At 38.2% G+C, this 22290-nt stretch overlaps 1 protein-coding gene across 3 annotated transcripts; it reads right to left on the bottom strand.

The window, feature by feature from the left end:
* Positions 1–293: 293 nt before the first annotated feature.
* Positions 294–22080, bottom strand: LOC134340180 (meprin A subunit alpha-like). 3 transcript variants are annotated; one of them, XR_010016492.1, is made up of 13 exons: positions 21988–22080; positions 21887–21911; positions 21736–21789; positions 21520–21560; positions 21347–21422; positions 19995–20112; positions 18015–18190; positions 17256–17477; positions 17017–17163; positions 9829–10044; positions 7394–7560; positions 7102–7263; positions 1039–1149 (listed from the first exon to the last, which is right to left on the bottom strand). XR_010016492.1 is itself a non-coding variant. In XM_063037125.1 (12 exons), the coding sequence occupies exons 1-12, from the start codon at positions 22051–22053 to the stop codon at positions 1001–1003; spliced, it is 1749 nt and encodes a 582-aa protein (XP_062893195.1). In that variant the 5' UTR covers positions 22054–22080; the 3' UTR covers positions 294–1000. The 3 variants fall into 3 exon arrangements, 2 of the variants coding, with proteins under 2 accessions (XP_062893195.1, XP_062893209.1); XM_063037125.1 differs by having other exon boundaries at positions 294–1149; positions 7102–7560; XM_063037139.1 differs by lacking the exon at positions 1039–1149 and having other exon boundaries at positions 7123–7241.
* Positions 22081–22290: the final 210 nt, after the last annotated feature.

The following is a 22290-nucleotide window of genomic DNA, read 5'->3' as shown; positions in this document are numbered from 1 at the left end:
TTGAGAGCTGGTCTTTTGTAAGAGGGCAAAATCATGTAATTGGCTTTCATTTCTTAGAATCAGCAATGAAGTACCAATGTTTGCAAAAATATGTTCTATGCAAAATTCCACTGAAGGAACTAACATTGCAGCATCGTTTTGCTGGTTAATAAAGATTTCTAGAAAATTCCAGGCTGATGTCAAGCTGCAGAGTTTCAGTGCAAATTTTATTAAGATAAGAATGTGTTTCTGCAGGAATATAAAATCTATGCCTTGAACATTCTTTGATATGTATTGACTCAAGAACAATCACTTTAAGCAAACTCAGGCAATCAGGTTGCATATTTTTCTGATCTGATTATTTTACTTCTCTTTGGCAACACCCTGACACAGTGGTTTCAAGAAACCAACTTCTCCCTCAATGTTGCAAAAACAAAGGAGCTGATTGTGGACTACAGGAGGAATGGAGACAGGCAATCAGACAATCTGAGCTGTTTTTTCTCTAAACGATTTAGTCGGTAGATCTTGCCTTTCACTGAGGTTGAGGTAGGGGATCTTGGGCTTAAAAAGGTTAATGACCACTACCGTAGAGAGAGGTGCAGACAGCCCAGTGCATCCGCAGATGAGAACTTCCCACTATTCAGGACACTTACACAGGTGTGTAATAAGGGCCCAAAGGATCATTAGGTACCTGAGTCACCCCAACCACAAACTGTTTCAGCTGCTACCATCCGGGAAACGGTACAACAGCATAAAAGCCAGGACTAACAGCTCCAGAACAGTTTCTTCCACCAGGCCATCAAACTGCTTAACCCATGCTGACACAAATGTATTTCTATATTCTACTGACTATCTTGTTGTACATAATATTTATTATAAATGGCACATTGCACATTTAGACAGAGACATAACGAAAATATTTTTCTCTTCATTGAGATGAAGGATGTAAGTAATAAAGTCAATTCAAATTAATCTTTTTTTTATTTTTAGCAATTTTCCTTTCCTAGGCACTTCACGAATATCATGAAGTTTTTTTTGGCTTAAATGAAGCCAAATATGCAATGATGCTTTTCTTATTGGCAACTTCGCTTCTTTCAGCTATTTCACTTTCACTCTGACTTCCCCACTCTTCATCTGTATCGTGTATCATTGGAACCATCTTACTCTGTTCTGCAAACAAAAGGGAATTTTTAACAATGTATATTTAAAATGAATAATTAGTTCTAATTATTTTGGGACTTTTTCAATGTTTATTACTGTTAGGAAGTGCCACTTAGAGGATTTCTGAATACAATTTCCATCAAGCTGAATGTTTCACATCTGATTTTGCAAGAAGTTCAAAGGTCCACATACCTTTCACAATTACACTTGCTCTATAATGTACAGACACACTAATCCAGTAGGTGCTGATGTGTGCATTTCTGTACAGAAGTATGACCTAGCCCATTAGGCTAGTTCCGTAATATTATTTCCTTGATAATGAAATCTTTCTATTTTGCTCATCTGCCATTGACTTTCAAAGATTAATCCAATCCTTTTATGGTTGGCTGAAGAAGATCAAAACCACGAGAAAATCTGCAGGTATTGGAAAATCAAGGCAAAACACACAAAATGTTGGAGGAACTCAGCAGGTCAGCAACTATGGAAATGAATAAACTGTCGACATTTCAGGCCGAGACTCTTCTTCAGGACCTTTTGACTGTTGCTTCATTTCCATAGATGTTACCTGACCTGCTGAGTTCCTCCAGTATTTTGAGTTTTCACTGAAGAAGATGTAAACTTCAATCATCGCAAACATGAGAGTCAAAATTATTTAATGTCATTTCCTGTACACAAGTGTAAGGAGAATGAAGTAATTGTTAGTCACACACACAAAATGCTGGAGGAACTCAGCAGGCCAAGCAACATCTAATGGAAAAACTACAGTTGATATTTTAGACCGAGACCTTTCAGAGGGACTGGAGAAAAAAAGATGTGGAGTAGATTTAAAAGGTGAGGGGTGGGGGAGAGATAAATACAAGGTGATAGGTGAGGCCGGAAGGGGGAGGGATGAAGTAAAGAGCTGGGAAGCTGGAAAGAGATGCCGGGCTGGAGAAAGGGGTATCTTATAGGAGAGGACAGAAGGCCACGGAAGAAAGAAAATGGGGAGGAGCACCAGAGGGAGGCAATGGGCAGACAAGAAGATAAGGTAAGAGAGGGAAAAGAGGATGGGGAATGAAGAAGTATTGGGTGTGGGGATATTAACAGAACTTCGAGAAATCAATGTCCCTGCCTTTAGGTTGGAGGCATTCCAGAGGTGTTGTTCCTCCAACCTGAGTGTGGCCTCATTGTGACAGTAGAGGAGGCCATGGATTGACATATTGGAATGGGAATGGGAAGTAAAATTAAAATGTGTGGCTCAGGGAGATCCTGCTTCTTCATGCAGACGGTGTGCAGGTGCTCAGTGAAGTGATCTCCCAACCTATGTCAGGTCTCACCGATATACAGGAGGCCACACCAGGAGCACCGGACACAGTATATGACATCCAACCAAACGTCTGACAGGTGAAGGACTGTTTGGGGCCCTGATTAGTATTGAAGGTGTAGGGACCTCACCTGGAAGGACTGTTTGGGGCCCTGAATAGTATTGAAGTATTAGTATTGAAGGTGTAGGGACAAGTGTAGCAATTGTTCCACTGGCAGTGAGGAGGGACGAATAGACAAGGGAGTCACATGGAGACTGATCCCGGCAGAAAGTAGAAAGTGTGGGGGAGGGAAGGATGTGCTTGGTGGTGAGATCTCATTGGAGATGGTGGACGTTCTGGAGAATTATTTGCTGGACACAGAGGCTGGTGGTGTAATAGGTGAGGACAAGAGGAACCCTATTCCTGGTAGGGTGGCGACAGGATGGGGTGAGAGCAGACGTCCATGAAATGGAAGAGATGCAGTTGAGGGCAGCATTGATGGTGGAGAAAGGGTAACTCCTTTCTTTGAAACAGGAGGACATCTTCTTCATTCTAGAATGAAAAGCCTCATCCTGAGAACAGATATGGTGGAGATGGAGGAATTGAGAGAAGGGAATGGCGTTTTTACAAGTAACGGGTGGGAGGGAATATAGCCCAGGTATCTGTGAGAGTCCTTGGGTTTATAATAGACTTCAGCAGATAAGCCGTCTCCAGAGGTAGATACAGTCTTGAGATGTATCTGTCTTGATGATCAACAAAGAGGAGATACTCTTAGCATACTGATTGGGATCTGCTGATGAGGAAGTCAAGGATCCAGTTGCAAAAGAATGTACAGAAGCCCAGATCTAGGAGCTTGCTGATCAGTTTGGGGAGGATGAAGGTGTTGAACACCAAACTGTAGTCAAACGACAGCATATTATTATGTGCATGACTGTTGTCCAGATGATCTTGCTCTAAGTGATGACCTAATGAAATAGCATCTGTTGTTGACCTGTTGTGGCAATAGGCAAACTGAAGGGAATCACAGTCATTTCTGAGTTTAGAGTCGATTCGCACCAGAAACAAGCTCTTCAATGGATTTCACCTGGGTTTTTCATTATTAAAAAGTCTTATCTAAACTTTGGAATGAAAAATATACTGAACTATTAGGTTCTTCAATAATGGTTATTCGTGATCTACATTCAAGAACATTATTGCATCGATAGCAGTACATTTTAGTCTTCTGTCCATAAACTATTATAGAGAAATAGTAGGTGAAATTAATCAGCACATTCTTAGAAAAAGAATATTTTAATTCAATTTGGTATTTTATCTTTTATGACATCCATGTTTACATAGTCCAGATATGGGATCCAGTCACAATAATTCTCTATATCCCTGAGCCGACTAGTGTGATCTCAATTGCAAAAAATTATATTTTCATTTTAAGTGCGAAATTATAAAAAAAACAATTAAGTGGTTTGATACATTTAAAATATTTAAGTAGTTTGTAATATTATAGGGAAATATTAAAACTAAAGGAATTTATCTTTCAATGCCCTTCCACTCCTTTCCCCTGGGATCTCCAACAAAATCAAAGCAATGTCAAATCCAGTAGTGAATCAGCAACATTGCAGTCCACTGCTGTCTCCTCATGGAGATCAGGAGCAGGATGAAGAAACATATTTTGGGTGTCTGATTAAAACCAAGATGTACTGAATTTTCAGTAATGTACCACCTGCAGTTCTATTCCTTGGACTTCTATTCAGACCCAGCTATTGTCGCACTTCCTGATCACTGAGAACAAATTTCCTAAATACCCTAATAACCTCGACCCCACCAATCAGTATTCCACTCTCGTGATCTCCACTCTCTGCCATGATATTTTGATCATCAGGTCCCTCTAATCCCCATCCTTTTTCACTTGCCCCAATTTACTAAATGTGCCACACCAACTGTATGATCTTTAACAATATCTCCTCAAACTCAGTTTTGATTCTCTGATGGTGCTGCCCCGAAATCCGCACCTTATCCAGGCACCTGTCCAATGGACCTCTGTAACTCCCAGCCACCCCTAATTAGGAAGGCTGCTCAAGACTTCACTATATAGTGAAATAACGAAGGCACGTGGTGAAGTTTAGTCTGTGGCTTTAGAGACAGAAGGAAAAGTTAAAGTTCAAAGTAAATTTAATACCAATGTACCTGAGCTGTATGCCACCATATACCAAGTTGAGATTCATTGAAAGAAGGAAAGGATGAAGTTCAAACTGTAAATAATTTTTAGAAGAGATAGCAGCACGTCACGTGTGCGCAGCCCTCCGGTGAAAGTGATTCTTATCCGTTAAATAGGGGCCGTGGACAATTCTGATTTGATGGAGACAGACGTGAAAGCACAGAGGAACATATGGTGAAATTTCTGAAACACACGTTCACTGCTGTTGTTACTGTGCGATCGAGAATCTTCCGGCGGGACGGCCTCAAAATCCCCGGCTTTGCCTGCTGTTGGCAACCGAGATTGAGGTCGAATCGTTCGGATAGAGATGATACTCGGTACTCGGTGTTGGAGGCTGATCGAAGGCTCAAAGTTTTAGGACGACTCAGTCGGACTGTGATTGAGCATGGCAGGGAGAGTTTTTCTTCCTTCTCCCATCTGCATGAGATGTGGGACATTTGAGAGACTTTGAACTTTTTACTCTGCTCATGGACTGTTCTTCATTAAGCTATCGTATTGTTGCATTGTTGTAACTATATGTTACAATTATGTGGTTTTGTTAGATTTTCACTCTTGGTCTGTCCTGTGTTTTGTGATATCACACCAGGGGAAATATTGTATCATTTCTTAATGCATGCATTACTAAATGGCAATGAAAGAGGACTGCGTGTCTTCATAATCTAAATCTAAATCTAAATTCCCAGGTTTCAAGAGGAGAACAGTACTGAAAAAAAACATTACTAGTGATTGTGAAGTTATTTGATTGTTAATAAATACTCACCTACTTCATTAAGGCCCATCTGGGAAAGTGAAACCAATTCTTAACCTGGCCTACATTCTAGAGGACTTCAGTCCCATAGCAAAGTGTGTGATTCAGTGTGTAAGTACAGATTGCCAAAAGATGCCGCCCTCACAGAGTTTGTAAACAAATAACAAGGAGACACCACTAAGTGGTTAATAGTTTGGGAACTAGGTTAAGGAAGATGGAGATAAGACCCATAGAAACTATGAACATGGTGTGTGTATGGCACTGAGAGATTTAAAACGAGAGAATGAAGGAAAATTCAGATTCTCTGTGAAACAAGCACAAAAAAATATTTGTGTTTCATATTTCCCGGTGTCTGATTATTTTCACTCATATTTATTCACCTGTGTCCATTATGTGTATGTTTTATACCAGCTCTCCCCAACCACCGGGCTGCGGACAGGTGCCGGCCCACAAAGCATGTGCTACTGGGCCGCGAGGAAACGATATGATTTGGTGACATGAGTCAGCTGCATCTTTCCTCATTCCCTGTCACGGCCACTGTTGAGCATGAACGCACGCGAGGTCATTACCCTCGCGTCATCCATGTCAGTGCGGGAAGGAGATCAACTCCTCGAGCTTGCAAATGACGGCAGGCTGAAAAGTATGTTTGACAGTACACCTCTGCCGGCATTCTGGATCAAAGTCAAGGCTAAATATCCTGAGATAGCCACAAAAGCACTGAAAACGTTGCTTCCATTTCCAACATATCTCTGCAATGAATGCAACAAAAACTAAACTGCGGAATAGACTGGACATAAGGAACCCCCTTCGGGTATCGCTGTCTCCCGTCACCCCTCGATGTTTCAGGGAAACAAGCCCAGGGCTCCCACTGATTCAGCAGTATTGGTGTGTTGCAATGATTTTATATGTTCATACGGGGAAAATATGTGCTGTGTGTTTAATATCCAAACATTACTTAAAATGTTATGATACTATTGACTTATAAGTGACTTATATAACCATATAACAATTACAGCACGGAAACTGGCCACCTAGACCCTTTTAGTTTGTGCCGAACGCTACTCTCACCTCGTCCCACCGACCTGCACTCAGCCCATAACTCTCCATTCCTTTCCTGCCCATATAGCTGTCCAATCTTTCTTCAAATGATAATATCGAACCTGCCTCTACCACTTCTACTGGAAGTTCGTAAGTCTGTTCAACACTTACTTCAAGCTCTCCTGATAATTGACTTATCACTGTATTCATGCGAGGAAAATATGCGCTGTGTTTAATATTAAATTCATTAGATAAACCCTTTTAGAAATGAAATTGAGTGTATTAGCCACTTATCACCCATATTGCGGTCGTGATTAACACTCCACCCCCACCCGATCAGAATCACCAAAAACGATTTGTGAAAAAAATCGGCACGTTCACGCATGTGCACTGGTGCCCGCGCAAGGCTTCATTGTCATTGTAGTCTTTCTCGGGGTAAACAATGCATTTGACTGCTACTCTTCTCCGTTGGCAACCCTACCCCCCACCTCCGGTCGCCGGTCCGCAAGAATATTGTCAATATTAAACTGGTCTGCAGTGCAAAAACTGTTGGGGACCCCTGTTTTATACTAACTGAAAACAAGGAGAAACAGTTTGACCAAAGTTCAAGCTCTTTCTTACAGAATCCATTTCAAATAGATGCTAAAATTGTAACAGAGATATTGCATTTATTTTCTCACCGGGTAGAAGATAACTTCCATCTGTAGTGAAGCTTCGAGTAGACCACATTCTGAGTTTCACATCAGGATGCTGGTCCAGTACTGTAATGGTAACTTGTCTGTTCCCAACTGGCCATTCAAGCATATCATCATTTTCACCACTGCACAGGTGGAAAAAGATCCCTGTATAATTTTCATAACGAGAATGAGGTCTTAAAGTTAAACCGTATCGATATCCTTCCGGGCTATAGAAACATGGACTGGTTATGGCCCTGCTATAATTGTTTTGAAGCTTTTTGGTGAAGTTCCTTACATGCCAGACACTATAACGACATTCGGTCTCGGTAAGTGTGACATCATCCAGGAAAATACCACCTGAAGAATCACTGGAGTTACCAATTATTCCTTCGAAGACATAATGAAACTTGGCTGTCGCATTGAATTTCACATGGGCAATGTTCCATGAATGGATGCCATCCGCTGTAGAGAAAGAAATAAATGATAAAAACATGAAATATTTGTCAAAGTTTTAACAATCAGAATGATTTATCATACAAGGCATAGAATTTAATGTGGTTGATGAAATCTCCAGGAGTACCGGGAGTAAAGCACGTTCAGATGAAGTGAAGTGAAACAAAATGTACCAATCTGAAAATGAGTAGTTTCATGACTGGAATAACTAAACATAAAAGTATTCTTTCTAGCCAGCACATCAACATATGCTCAGAGTATTATTTTATTGTAATTATTTATTGAAAGTAGTGAAAAATTTGGTTTCTAGGTTACTTTGATAGTTTCTGTTATTAGATTTTAAAGCTCACCAACCCTCCAGATCAAAGGTGTCGCTATGGAATAAGGAATTGTTATGGATGCTAATTTTGCAGACATTCTCTTAGCCAATGATACTCAAGTTCCTCACCCTGATCACTATCACTGCTATTTCCTGCTCACACCCTGAAATGGAAATTTATATCAGTTTCACTGGCAATTTCTACTCTGTCCTAATTTACACACAGTTCAAATCAGGTTCTTCCTTTCCCTACATTAGTTTTCCCTTCTCTATTTCAGGGATAGATAGGTATTCAACATTTATGAAAAACCAACAAACCCATAACTTTCTTGGCCACACTCCCTCTCTCGCCAGTTCCTGAAAGGACAATGCTGGTTTCCGGTTTCCTCTATCTTCGTTATATCTACTTCAATAATGTTACTTCCCACACCTTTGCTTCTGATTTCCTTCATCAGTGATTATCCTTAATGAGCAGATCTTCAGCTGCATCCACCCCATTCACTGCACTTCTCCATTTGATACTCTCCTGAACCCACTCTTCGTGGAAAACATACAAAATTCTCAATGAACTCAGCAAGAGCGGCAATCTGCCTGAAGAGGAATGAAAGGTCAACATTTTGGGCTAAGACTCTTCATCAGGACTCAAGATCAGGCCTTGTGAAGGGTCTCAACCTGAAAACTTGTCTGCGCATTTCCCTCCATTCTGTTTGAGCTGTCAGGACGATGTAATGAAGCTGTAAAGGGATACAGAAAAGTTGACAGATTGGATCACACATGTCAGATGGAACATATTGTGTAAATATATGAGATCAAATGGTTTGGTAGGGAAAACAGAAAGGTAGAGTGTTTTTTTAAATGGTAAGAGATTGAAAGTTGCTGATGTTAAGGGGGCGGGATCTGGGCATCCTAATGCATGAAACATTGAAAATTAGTGTACAGGTACAGCAAGCAACTAGGAAGGCAAACAGTGCATTGGGTTTTACTGTAGGCAGACTAGAGTAAAAGAGAGGAGTAGAGAGCATTAGCTCTGATTATATACATCATTGATGAAACTACATTTAAAATATTGTGAACAGGTCTGTGGCGAAAGTGAGTGCCAGCTTGGCATTTGATGAGAGATTAAGGAGACTGGACCAAGAATTGAGAGGGTCGCCATTAAGAAGTAGGGTACTTGACTGGGTAGATGTGGGATAGATATTTCCCCTGGTTGGGATATCTAGACCAAAGGTAATAATTTTAAAATAAATGCTGGCCAGACTGGATAGAAGTGAGAAGGAAATTCTTCACCTGGATGTACTGAATATTTGGCTCAATCCCTAAGCATATTCAAGACAGAGATTAGTAGAATCTTTGATATCGATATTAGACTTTTGGACAAATATTATGCATAGGAGAGATTTGAGTTCAAAGTAAATTGATTATCAAAGTAACACACTCAAAATGCTGGAGGAACTCAACAGGCCAGGCAGCATCTATGGACAAAAGTACAGTTGACATTTCAGGCCAAGACCCTTCAGCAGGACTGAGAAAAATAGATGAGGAGTAAATTACTCCAATCTTTACTCCTGCAATCTAATCCTCATCTTCTTTTCTCCAGTCCTGATGAAGGGTTTTGGCCCAAAACATCGACTGTACTTTTTTCCATAGATGCTACCTGGCCCGCTGAGATTTTCTAGCATTTTCTGTGTGTTGCTCGGATTTCCAGCATCTGCAGCTTCTTCCTTGTTTATTATCAAAGAACTTATTTGTCACTATATACAATCCTGAGATACATTTTCTTGCAGGCATACTAAATAAATCTGATAAGCATAACACAATCAATGAAAGACTGCACCAACGGGTCGTATGTAGCCCGCAGAATGGTGCCATGATTCACCTGTGCCATCTTGCAGATTTAGAGAGAAATGGACAAACATAGACAAATGAAGTAATAGGTTATCAGTCTAAAAAGATCATACCTTGTAATGTATGAATTTTAATCAGTTTTCGAACAGTTCCAGTTCTATCATCCATTTTCATCCATATAACGAGCTTATCCATTGGACTGCCTGTCATTTTGTAGAAAAACTGAAGACACTGCTCATCCCTTCTGGGGTACAGGATCCTGGACTCCAGAACAGCATTTTGACCTGCCTTGCCATTCTTAGTATCAAGGTACATGAAGTATCCAGCATCTAGAATTTCAATAATTTGTTAGAAACTGGAGAAAGTGGAACTCTCTTTGTACATAGTAAAAAAAAAGCCTCAGATTCATTCATTGTTTTACAACTATGGAACAAATTAAGATGCAGAAATTATTGGTGACAAGAGAAAGAATAATTTTAGTTTTACAAATCTATATCAAATGATAGACGTCAGGATGAAGCATGTTTCAAATCAAACTCTTAATCTGAAATTAAAGAAGCAATTGAAGATATGATAACCATTTATTTCTAATTGAATAAAACAAAACAGAATCATTGATTAAGTTGATATTTACATAACTGAGTGTAAAAATGTAGTAGATGTCTGTAGGCGATTGCTCAGCAGTTTAGGGGCTACTGATTATACAGCATTCCTAAAATAAGCTTCTGATGTGCAATTATATTTTGTTCCAGTCCTAGTTTGTCCATTGTTATGTCATTGATCGTAAGTTTTTGTTTCTTCCTTCTGCCAACAATGCAATCAATCCCCTTTGGCATCATCCTGTATATTCCTTTCATTTTTTTCGATAGATCATTCATGCTATCGCCTGTCAGAAGTTACTTATGTAGATTTTTACATTTGCCAAGTTTCCTTATTAACACAGAAACATAGAAAACCTACAGCACAATACAGGCCCTTCAGCCCACAATGCTGTGTCAAACATGTCCTTACTTTAGAAATTACCTAGGATTACCAATCACCCTCCACTTTTCTAAGCTCCATGTACCTATCCAAGAGTCCCTTAAAAGACCCTATTGTATCCACCTCCATCACCATCACTGGCAGCCCATTCCACGCACTCACCACTCTCTGCATAAAAATCTTACCCCTGACATGTCCTCTGTACCTAGTTCCAAACACCTTAAAACTGTGCCCTCTTGTGTTAGCTATTTCAGCCATGGGAAAAAGCCTCTGCCTATCCGCACGATCAATGCCTCTCATCATCTTATACACCTCTATCAGGTCACCTCTCATCCTCCATTGCTCCAAGGAGAAAATGTCAAGTTTGCTCAACCTATTCTCATAAGGCATATTCCCCAATCCAGGGAAAATCCTTGTAAAGCTCCTCTGCACCACTTCAATAGTTTCCACATCCTTCCTGTAGTGAGCTGACCAGAACTGAGCACAGTACTCCAAGTGGGGTCTGATCAGGGTCCTATATAGCTGCAACATTATCTCTTTGTTCCTAAACTCAATCCCACAATTGATGAAGGCCAATACACCGTATGCCTTCTTAACCACAGAGTCAACCTGCGCAACAGCTTTGAGTGTCCTATGGACTTGGACCCCAATATCCTTCTGATCCTCCACGCTGCCAAGAGTCTTACTATTAACACTACATTCTGCCATCATATTTGACCTACCAAAATGAGCCACCTCACACTCATCTGGGTTGAACTCAATCTGCCACTCTCAGCCCAGTTTTGCATCCTAACGATGTTCTGCTATAACATCTCGCAGCCCTCCACACTATCCACAGCACCCCCAACCTTTTTGTCAAACTTATTGGAAGCTATGGCAACAGGTACAGGTCATATTCTTCCTAATTTCCATTCAGGCTCCTGGATTGAACAGCTTGTTCGATGAAGAATGTGTGATGGCTCTGGGCCTGTAGTCACGAGAATTTTGAAGAATGAGACATAACCACATTGAAACCTATCCAATAGTGAAAGGCCATGGTGAGTGGATGTGGAGAGGATATTTCCTGTGGTGGATGAGTCTAAGACCAGAGGACACAGCCTCAAAATAGAGGAGCATCCATTTAGAATGGAGATGAAGAGGAATTTCTTTAGCCAGAGAGAGGTGAATCTGTGGAATTCATTGCCATAGGCAGCTGTGGAAGCCAAATCTTTATGTATATTTCAGGCAGAGGTTGATAGATTTGTGATTGGTCAGGACATGAAGGTATATTGGGGCGGGGGAGGCGGAAGTCTGGGGCTGAGGGAGAAAATGGATGAGCCAAGATGAAATGGTGGAGCAGACTCATTCGGTCAAATGGCCTAATTCTGCTCCTATATCTTATGGTCTTGTGGTCTTATTACTGCTTTGCATCATTTATTACAAGGTCCAAAACTTTTCTTATCAGCAGGAAAGCCATCCATCGTAAATAGAATTCTAAGTCACAATGCTGTAGAATTCTCTGTTCTTTGATTTCAATTCTTATTGGACATACTTAGATAAAAATAGTTAAAAACGCAGCACCTCAGAACTGTTATCGTTTTTTTTGTACAACAAAACAATTCTTAAGTTCTCTTGGGGCACTAGATGGAGTAAGTTGCATTTTGGCTTTGCTCCATTCATTTTTCAATCTTTTTACCACACTTTTACTATCTATATTAAAGTGTTTATAACACTTTTATATGCTTGAACATTGACTTTTAATCACTGGAATGGATACCAGAGGGAAAAAGGCATCAGCCGAAGGCAAGGAAGCAGGTAATGGAAATGGAAGGAGAGAAGGTGATTTTAAGCAGCCTAAACAGTCTCAACTCACTTTGGAAGCTATGTCAAAGCTCCTGGATGATAAATTCGATAAAAGATTTTCTACTTTGGAAGTATTGTTAAAGGAGATTGAAGGTAGACTGGGAGCACTTAAGCAGGAGAGTAAAACAACAGCGGCAAATTTCTGAACTCGATGAAGCTGGTAGACAGAGATATCATAGATTGGATTTGTTGGAAAAGAAATTAACTTCGATCACTCAAACAATGGAACAGTATAAAGTCAAGATTATTGACCTGGAAAGTAGCGGTCATAGACAGAATTTACGAGAAATAGGACACCGTGAAGACGTTGAGAGTGGTGACCTTAATAAATTCCTTTCTCAATTTTTAATGGACGTGTTCGGCTCTGAACGTGTTTGGCTCTGATCAATTTTTTTTTCTACTCCTCCTATACTTGATCATGTTCAGCAGGCTTTAAGAGCAAAGCCTCCTAAAGAGTTGAAGCCTTGACCTGTTTACTCCGATTCCATTATCTGCATAGCAAGGAGCATTTAATTCGAATTGCCTATCGGGAATGGGTTATTGAACACGGAGACCTCAATTTTTGTCTGGTTGAAGACTACAGTCCTGAGGTAATGCCAGAAAGAGCGCTTTTTAAACCGGTGATGTCAGAGCTCTATCAAAGAAAGTTCCAATCAGCTCTGCTATTTCCAGCTCACCTAAGGGTTGTTCTGCCTGATAAATCACGTAAATGGTTTATATCCATGGACGAAACTCATCAGTTCCTTGAGGATCAATGTTCAATCTCAGCAGTCTAATAAATTTACTGTTTCTTCATATCTCTACTCATTTGGTTTCTAAGTTAATAACCAGTTCATTGAACTGGACTATCAAAGTTTGAAGGATTTTGCCCTTGGTTTGATAATACTCGTACTTTGTTTTGAAGTATGAATGTTTATCACGCTTTTATGTTAATGTTGCTTTTTTCCCCCTTCATTATTTTATTTTATTTTTTCAATTGTTCGTTTTTGAAAATAATTGAGAATCTGATTTGGTGATTGATGTTTTTTTTTCCTGAAATAGTAATAAGATTGTATTCTGTTTCACTTTACAAGATCTCGCCTTTCAAAATGTTTTGCAAACAGCTGTTCTTTTTAACATTTATTTGGTGTTTTTTATGGCATTCTTTTCTCAATGTTTTGAGTGTGGGTTGTATTTTGCATTCTTTTCAATTTTGGGGATTTGCCTTCAAGAGAGATGGGGGTAGGGGAGTTTCTAGATAGCTTTCTGGCTGTCTATTGGCCAATTTTCGGGCTTTTGTGGATGGGAAGTGGGGCTATTTTTAGTTTAGTTTTTTTCATCTGGGCTGATCTGAAACTACAAATATGTCTGAATTGTCATAACTGCCGGTTCTCCTTTAAACCTTTTTCCATCTTCCTGATTTATGAGTTAATTGCTGGTTTACTTTATAACCAAACAGTTGTTATGGTTAATATCTATGCATCAAATACCGACTATCCTGAATTCTTTAAGCATTTATTTGCATCTCTTCCTAATTTAAATGAATATACGTTGATAATGGACAGAGATTTTAACTGTTGCCTGAATCCCTCAATGATCAGATCTGCGCACAATCAGGTACTTCCAAACAAATCCACTATTTTTATTAATTCCTTTTTAGTTGACTCCAGAATTTTAGAAATTTGGAGGTTTTTAAATCTTAACGATAAAGAGTTCTCATTATTTTCTCATGTGTATCATAATTACTCTTGAATGGATTACTTTTTTATGCACGCTCCGTTAGTTTCGTCTGTTACTGCCTGTGAGTACGATTCAATGGCCGTCTCTGATCCTGCAGCCTTGAAGCTATCAATCAAATTAACTGATGTAACTTTCAGCGCTCAACAATGGCGGTTCAGTTCTACTCTGCTTCAGCACTTAAACTTCGTTAACTTTATTGAAGAACAGATTACCTTTCTCTTTTCAACTAACTTCACGGAAGAAATTTCCAGCAGGATATTATGGAATACTTTTAAAGTATACATCAGTGGACAAATTATTTCATATTCTGCTGGATTGAAAAATGAATTAATAATGAAATATGTACATTGGTTGATTATGATTAAAGAAATTGATAAAAAAAATTCTGCTGCTCCTAATCTTGAGCTTTATAAAAAGACAGTTGAACTTCAGATGCAACACAGTTTATTATTAACATCCCCGACTGAAAATCAATTACTTAAAACTAAGAGTCAGTTTTATATACATGCTGATAAATCAGGTAAATTACTGGCCAACCAACTGAAAGCTGCTTCGGCTAAACGTCAGATTATTAACGTTCGTAAACAGGATGGTATTTTGATGGTTGACCAAGACGAAATTAATCAATCTTTTCAGGAATTCTATACCTCTTTATACCAATCAGAATTTCCTGATGATTCTGCCATAATGCATGAATTTTTAAGGAAATCGAATATTCCAAAATTACCATTTAATGAATGTTTAACACTAAATGCATCCATTACGGAAGAAGTAAAGAAAGCAATTTCTTCCATTAATTCTGGTAGAGCACCCGGTCTGGATGGGTATAAAGTAGAATTTTAAAAATCTCTTTCAAATCTACTTTCTCCTTGGTTATGTAGAATCTTTAAGGATGCCTTATTTGTAGGAAAATTATCACAATCCTTTTCTGAAGCATCTATTTCTTGAATTCCTAAAAAAGATAAAGGCCCCACTGAATGTGTATCATATAGATCTATATCCTTGTTGAATGTGGACTCCAAAATCTTTTCCAAAATATTAGCAATTAGATTGGAAAATGTATTGCCACAAATTGTCTCTGACGACCAGACAGGATTTATTAAAAATCGTTATTTGTATATTAATGTTAGGAGGTTAATGAACATTGTATATACTTCTTCATCTAAAACTCTAGAATGTATTATTTTGCTTGACACCGAGAAGGCGTTTGATAGAGTTGAATGGGAATATTTATTTAATATGCTTGAGAAATTTAATTTTAGCCCAAAATTCATATCTTGGATTAAATTGATATATCATACACCTTTGGCTTCTGTACTTAGTAATAATCAGAGATCCCCCTTTTTTAGGCTTTGTCGAGGTACTAGACAGGGCTGTCCTTTAAACCCTTTACTACTTGATATTGCCTTGGAACCCTTGGCAATCGCTCTTCGTGATTCACCCAATATATTTGGCATTATTCGTGGGAATGGGATGCATATGGTATCACTAGATACAGATGACCTGTTACTATATATCCCTAACCCAGAGAAATCCATCCCTGCAGTAATATCATTCTTTGCTCAGTTTAGTAGTTTTTCTGGTTATAAATTGAATCTTAATAAGAGTGAGCATTTCCTATTAAATATGCAAGTTCCAATTTATAGACAATCACCATTTAGACTGGCTACTGATTATTTTACTTATTTGGGTGTTAAAATTACTCAGAAGCATAAGGATGGATTTAAAGTTAACTTTTTACACTTAATTTTTCATGTTAAACAACTGCTTACTAAATGGTCCTCATTGTCCCTATCATTGATTAGTCGAATTAATGCTACTAAGATGATTATTTTACCTAAATTTCTGTATCTATTTCAGGCGGTACCAATCTTCATCTCCAAATCATTTTTTGATATTATTGATTTTAAAATTTCTTCATATATATGGCAGAATAAAAATCCTACATTAAGTCAGAAATATTTACAGAAATCAAAAAAGGATGGCGGTTTGGCATTGCCGAACCTTATTGGGCCTTATCTATTATTGGGCAATTAATATTCGATATCTAACGTTCTGGACAGAAGATTGGGATGAAATTCAATGTCCACGATGGGTGAACCTCGAGTGCGACTCTGTACAGGGGTTCTCATTGGCTTCTATTTTAGGGGCTTCGCTTCCCTTTGCACTTATTAAACTGAATAAACAAATGATTAATCCAATAACTAAACAAACAATACGAATATGATTTCTATTTCAGAAATTTTTTGGATTGAATAAATTTACCCTATCAAGTCCTATTATATGCATTTTTTTCTTCCAACCATCCAGAACTGATCAAGCTTTTCTTTCATGGAAGACAAAGGGAAAACATGTTTTCGTGACTTATTTATGGATAATTGTCTCATGTCTTTTGAACAGTCATCTAATAAATATAATTTGCATTAATATCACATTTTTTCAGATATTTACAGATTAGAAAGTATTTAAATGTTATTTTACCTACTTTTCCGATACCACATCAAACTGAAATTACAGAAAAAATTTAGCTTTAAACCCTTATCAGAATGAATTTAATAGCAATTGTTTAGGCCAATCTGAAATGTCACAACTGAGATTTCTTTAGTCAAGTTTATTTGAGGTTATGCAAACAACGCAGGTAAATGTTGATCAGATCCAGGTCAGCCATGATCCTTTTCCATGACAGAACAGGCGCAAGGATCGGAATGGTGGATTAGGTGATCATGGGAAATTGAAAGAACTCGATGGTTCACACTCACCTCTGCATTTTCCACTTATAGTATGATCTTCATTTCCAGGACTGTTCTTCACATGAACCCAGTCGGTAGCATCCTGTTCTCCCTGGATCATGCCACAGATGTTAAGAAACACAAATGCACATTGGTCCAACAGTGTGAGAGTGGCATCTGAGATAAAGTTTTATGTGAAAATCAAAATTAATCAATATCCCTGAAGAGGACCATAGTCATCAAGAAAATGAATTGAAAACTGAACTTACTGCATTTATACATTCGATTTAACCTCAGCAGATCAAGAGCACTGAAGTCTAATCGCTGTCCAATAATGTCATTAAACGCCGGTATCTTTGTAGTGATGGTTGGCACATTTCTGTTTTTGTTGTAGGACAATGGTGGATAATGCATCACAGATTCATAATCATATGGAGTGTTGTGGTCAGTAATCATGTCATCGCCATACACATCAAAATCACTCTCATAACCTGAATAAAAGTACAACATTGACATTCAGCAGCAGTTAAGGGTAATTTATTTTCAAAATTAGATTAAATATCAAATTTATTTAATTAGAATTACAGATTTTATACCAATAACCAAGCAATCCTATTATTCTTTTGCAACTTAGAGGTATTAAAGTATCATTTGAAAGAAATTACAAATACCTGATGTATAAATTGATACTGAAGGATGTCATTTGGCCCATTGGCTCCCAGTATAGTTATCCCAATAGTCCCATCTCCTCTCTATTTCCCTGATACTTATTCCCCATACACATGCTCATCATTTGTCCTTTGATTCTTTTTGCCTCCACCCTACACTCAGAAGTCATTGGAATGAGCTAATTACTTTACCAGCAAGTTTTTACCATGTGGGAGGAAGCCCATGTGTTCATGGAGAAATCATGCAAACTCTACACAGACAGCATCGCAGGACAGGGTCAAGCCCAGATCCTTTCAGATCTGTGTCAGTATGCTCAACTAAACCAATATACCTATGAGATTGTTAACTTGAAACCTTACCAGGCTGAATTTCATTCCACCAAATACTAACGTAGTCATCACGGTCTGGTCTTGAGTGCTCGTGGTAAAATCCTAGTGCATGCAGAATTTCATGCTCAATAAGAGGTTTACTGTCACAATCTTTACCAATGGACAAATCTTGGCCTTTGTGGTTATTACCAATAAAAGACCAGCACCTGTTCAATGAAGACAGTATTTTGACAATTACATACAAAGAAGAAAAAATATAGTTGTTTAGAATCCAGTAAATACACTTGAAATATGGTCATTTTAGCAACGTACAGGACATATTTCCATATTTCCATGACATAGCCGAGGAGGAGTCATGTTGGTGCTAAAATGTGACTCCTTTGTGTTCATCTATGAAAACAGTTTAATTTCTAACTTTGATGTCTCTCCTTTTCCCTTTCAGGGTGGCTGGGGTTCTATTGAAGACCCCGACCTGAAGTTACACTCAGACCTCGTTTCTTTGCTGTGGTGGGAACTGCTCCCAGGAGCTCACAACCGGCCGCGTTTCGATACCTCACAGACGCGGCCCAGAAAACGAGCACGCTTTCAAGGTTGTGAGGTTTTGCAGCCCTGAGGATGAGCTGATTCTAAGCCAGTGCCACTGACTGAAATGTCGCAGGAAAGAATGAAGCATCAGGAGCACAGATCAACTGTCAGAAGCTGTGTACTCAGCGAGTGGAGGGTGCTGATGTTTATTTTTGTAGAGATGGGTAGGGGTGGGGGAGGATAATTGCCTTGCTGCTGCTTGTGCGTGGGAGGGGAATGGGGGGTGCTTTGAGGTTATAACTTTTTAACTGCCACTCATTCTTTGGGGCTCCCTTCTGTCTTCGTTGATGTCTGCAGAGAAAAAGAGTTTCAAGAATTTCAGAGATTTCATCTCTGATAGTTGAACTGCATTGCTGTTATTAAAATAGCATCAGATCTTTGGTGTTGTTGTTGTGATGTCAATCATAAATAGTATGCACGCCAAGTTCATGATTAAAATAAGCTGCAGGAATATGCAAGGATTCTTTCCAGGTAGCTGCAGAGAGCCACAAACTCAGCTATAGCTCAAATATTTAATTCGACTGTCAACGTACACTGCACAATATTAAAAAGACAAGCATCCAACCATCTCCAAAGGTAGCTTGAAATGGAGTGCAGAGATCTTCTTCCTGATCCTGGTGTAGGCAAATCAAGTTATGAACCACGCTATACCTTACGTTATGGAAAAGATGAGCAGGACACGGAGAATAAAGGGAAGGGCTGGGACATGGTGTAGGCCGGGAGAGACTGAATGAGATTAGTAGTGGTTGTGTTTCAGATCTTTCCTATTTCTCTCCCAGTCTCTCTTCTCTTTTTTTCAACTTAAAACATAATTTCTTTCTAAAATTTCCCAGAGATTTTCTGAAGATTAATTTAGTTTTTGTCTCTACATTTAGAGAAGATTTTTAAAAGTATATTGCTGTCTCTTTTGAACAATATCAACAATATTTCTTCTTTGTACATCATGCTTAATGACCAAGGCCCATCAATATATGGAGAGGGATAGGAAGAAAGATAACTCACATATCTACCATCAATTAATCATAGAGAATTAAATACAGATTTTAGGTTTAAATAGTTGCGAAGAGAATTTCAGAGTGATCAGATGAGGACTCTTTTAATGAGAGATAGAGATGAATATGCAGAAGATAAATTTGGGAAAATTAAGAATGCAAATGTAGAAAGTTAAGTTAATAGAAAAGGTGGAGCAAGGGTAAATCAAACTACTACAGATGCTAGAAATCTAAAGCACTGGTCAATATTTACAGCATGAACCTGCTATATTGTTTAATACTTGCAGAGTACCTGAAAGGAGATAAATAATACTTGGCTCTCTTCTTTCACAGTCAAAACAGCACACAGTTTGTACTATTTTATGAAACTGAGAATCTTTGGTGCAGTCTATATGCAAAAAATAATTATCAAACTGTATAGTTTTATACATACCCATATAACTTTTTAAAAGATAGGAAAGATTTCTCTCCTTCGTATGGTTTAAAATCAATGCACGACTTTAAGCGAAACTGTTCAAACACATCCAAGATGATGCCCTTGGCATTTAACTCTGAAAATCAGAATTTAAGCAATTCATTTGAAGTATTTTTACACAATAAACCAACGCTAGGTAAATATAACAAATGAAGGAGTTTGACCATAAATCTCTTCACTTGTAATGGTCAAAAGCTACTTAAAATATGATTTAAAATGATACCCAAATACCGCTACTTCATGCTTATGAGATGATGAGAATGGATTTTTCTGGAAATTCTCAGTGTAAGTGCCACTATGTCTTTCAACTCCTGAGCATATGCTCACTGACATGTTTCTGTTGTGCTCTGTGAATGGGCTCTGCATGGAGCCCAGCCACTGAGTAGAAACTTGCTCAGAGTCCCTAGGAATCATGTTCCAGGAAACAATTAATTTGAGCAACACACACAAAAAATGCTGGTGAATGCAACAGACCAGGCAGCATCTATAGGAAGAGGTACAGTCAATGTTTCAGGCCGAGACCCTTCATCAGGAGTCCTGACGTCAACTGTACCTCTTCCTGTAGATGCTACCTGGCCTGCTGCTTTCACCAGCATTTTGTGTGTGCGTTGCTTGAATTTCCAGCATCTGCAGATTTCCTCGTGGTTGCAAACTATTAATTAGTTTTTTTTTTGTGCTTCTGTTAGAGAAAGAAGTAACAATATCTTAATTTGATATTTTTATTATTGTTTACATTTATTTTCATGTTTTCAACTATTTAAAATGTTTTGAAGAATCAACTTTGTTTTCTGTTCAAACATCATTCAGAATTCTGGCAAGATTGACCCCTCTTCTGCAAAATAATATGGAGAAATTTCAGATATGCACGTTATGCGTTCATCTTTTGCTGTCCCATGATTTAACTTGAGGAAAGCATATACAGTTAATGAAGCGAAATGATCATCCTCTGGGCAGTAGAAATTGCCTATCATTCTGCGTCAAAAATGATTTGGCTTTGATTTATTTTACAATGAACAACAACAGTGAATAAATTTGTTAATCAACACAAAAGTGAAAAAGTGCTCTGTCCATTTAGCAATATTTCACTTTTGAATTCTGATTGCTTATCTTCAATAAGTCCCTCAAGTTGTCAATGTAAACAGTTCAAATTTCCCTGTTTGGACAAGATTGACCACTCTCCTGCAAAATACTATTGAGAAATTTCAAATGTGCACATTAAACATTCATATAATATTAGATGCTTAAATCAGGACATGAATAATGAGTATGAAGACCTCCATATTATCAATAATTTATAAATAAAATGTTACCAAGACTATCTGTTAGAATGTATGGAATTGGGAATGTCCATCTCTTTGTTGGGTCTTTACGAGCATTCCGTTCTCGCTGAAACAAATTAAGGAAATCAATATTCCATGAAAGATGACAACATGGTACAACAAATGAATCTATTATGAATCAACATAATGCATATCATACTTACAACTACTGCAATGTCTCCCTGAAGCAAAAACCTTTGGAATTCTATCAGAAAGGTAATCCGAAAAACATATTATAAGAAATTCTACATGTTGATCAAAGATGCTGTGAGAATTTTCAATAATCCAGAGAAATTTAGAAGGATATACTAGTAAATTTAAGAGACTTAACTTTCAAGATAGTAGAGAATGCATTCTTTGTTCTAAGTCTTATAAATTACCTGCATTTATCTGTGGGATATCCTCTTTTAAATTGCTAACATCCACTTCATAATCTAATTAATGAAGAATTAGAAATGAATGCATTAAACATTAAGAAAGATATTGTGTGAAAGGCTTTTAAAACAAGTAACAGAGAAAAGCAACACTTACAATTTTCAAACGGACCCTTTCTGATCTGGAAAAAAAATATTTGATTTTAAATGGTAAAAGTATAATCAAAATAATTTGCAAATGAACATAGTGCATCTTACCACCAAAGTTTCACAATATGCCAACAAAACTACTAAAGAAAAGGAATACAATGCGGATGAGTGCATTTTGTTCCACTTAGCAAATGCATTGGCTGTCGATATATGGACACACTAACATTCAGTTTTCACTATCTTCACATTTATAGCATGTTTGGGACATAAATCTGCACCACGGGGAAGATGAGTGCAATAGTCCAACGTCCTTTCTTCTAATAACAGCTTCATGGTACAAGAATGTTACTGTATTCCCAGCCTTGCATTTTTTTGGTAAGTTATTAAGACAATTCAGAAGGATAGTGAATA

Source organism: Mobula hypostoma, chromosome 2 (genome assembly GCF_963921235.1).
Source record: "Mobula hypostoma chromosome 2, sMobHyp1.1, whole genome shotgun sequence".
Classification (NCBI taxonomy): Eukaryota; Metazoa; Chordata; class Chondrichthyes; order Myliobatiformes; family Myliobatidae; genus Mobula; species Mobula hypostoma.
Note: the sequence above shows the minus strand (reverse complement) of the source record. Positions and strands in the feature narration are given on the sequence as shown.

Coding starts and splice junctions, on each gene's coding strand:
- LOC134340180 (XM_063037125.1), bottom strand. CDS start 22,053: ATGCACTCATCCGCATTGTATTCCTTTTCTTTAGTAGTTTTGTTGGCA. Junction 21,912..21,987: donor CATATTGTGAAACTTTGGTG/GTAAGATGCACT, acceptor TTTTTTTTCCAG/ATCAGAAAGGGTCCGTTTGA. Junction 17,478..18,014: donor GTGGAATGAAATTCAGCCTG/GTAAGGTTTCAA, acceptor ACTTTTATTCAG/GTTATGAGAGTGATTTTGAT.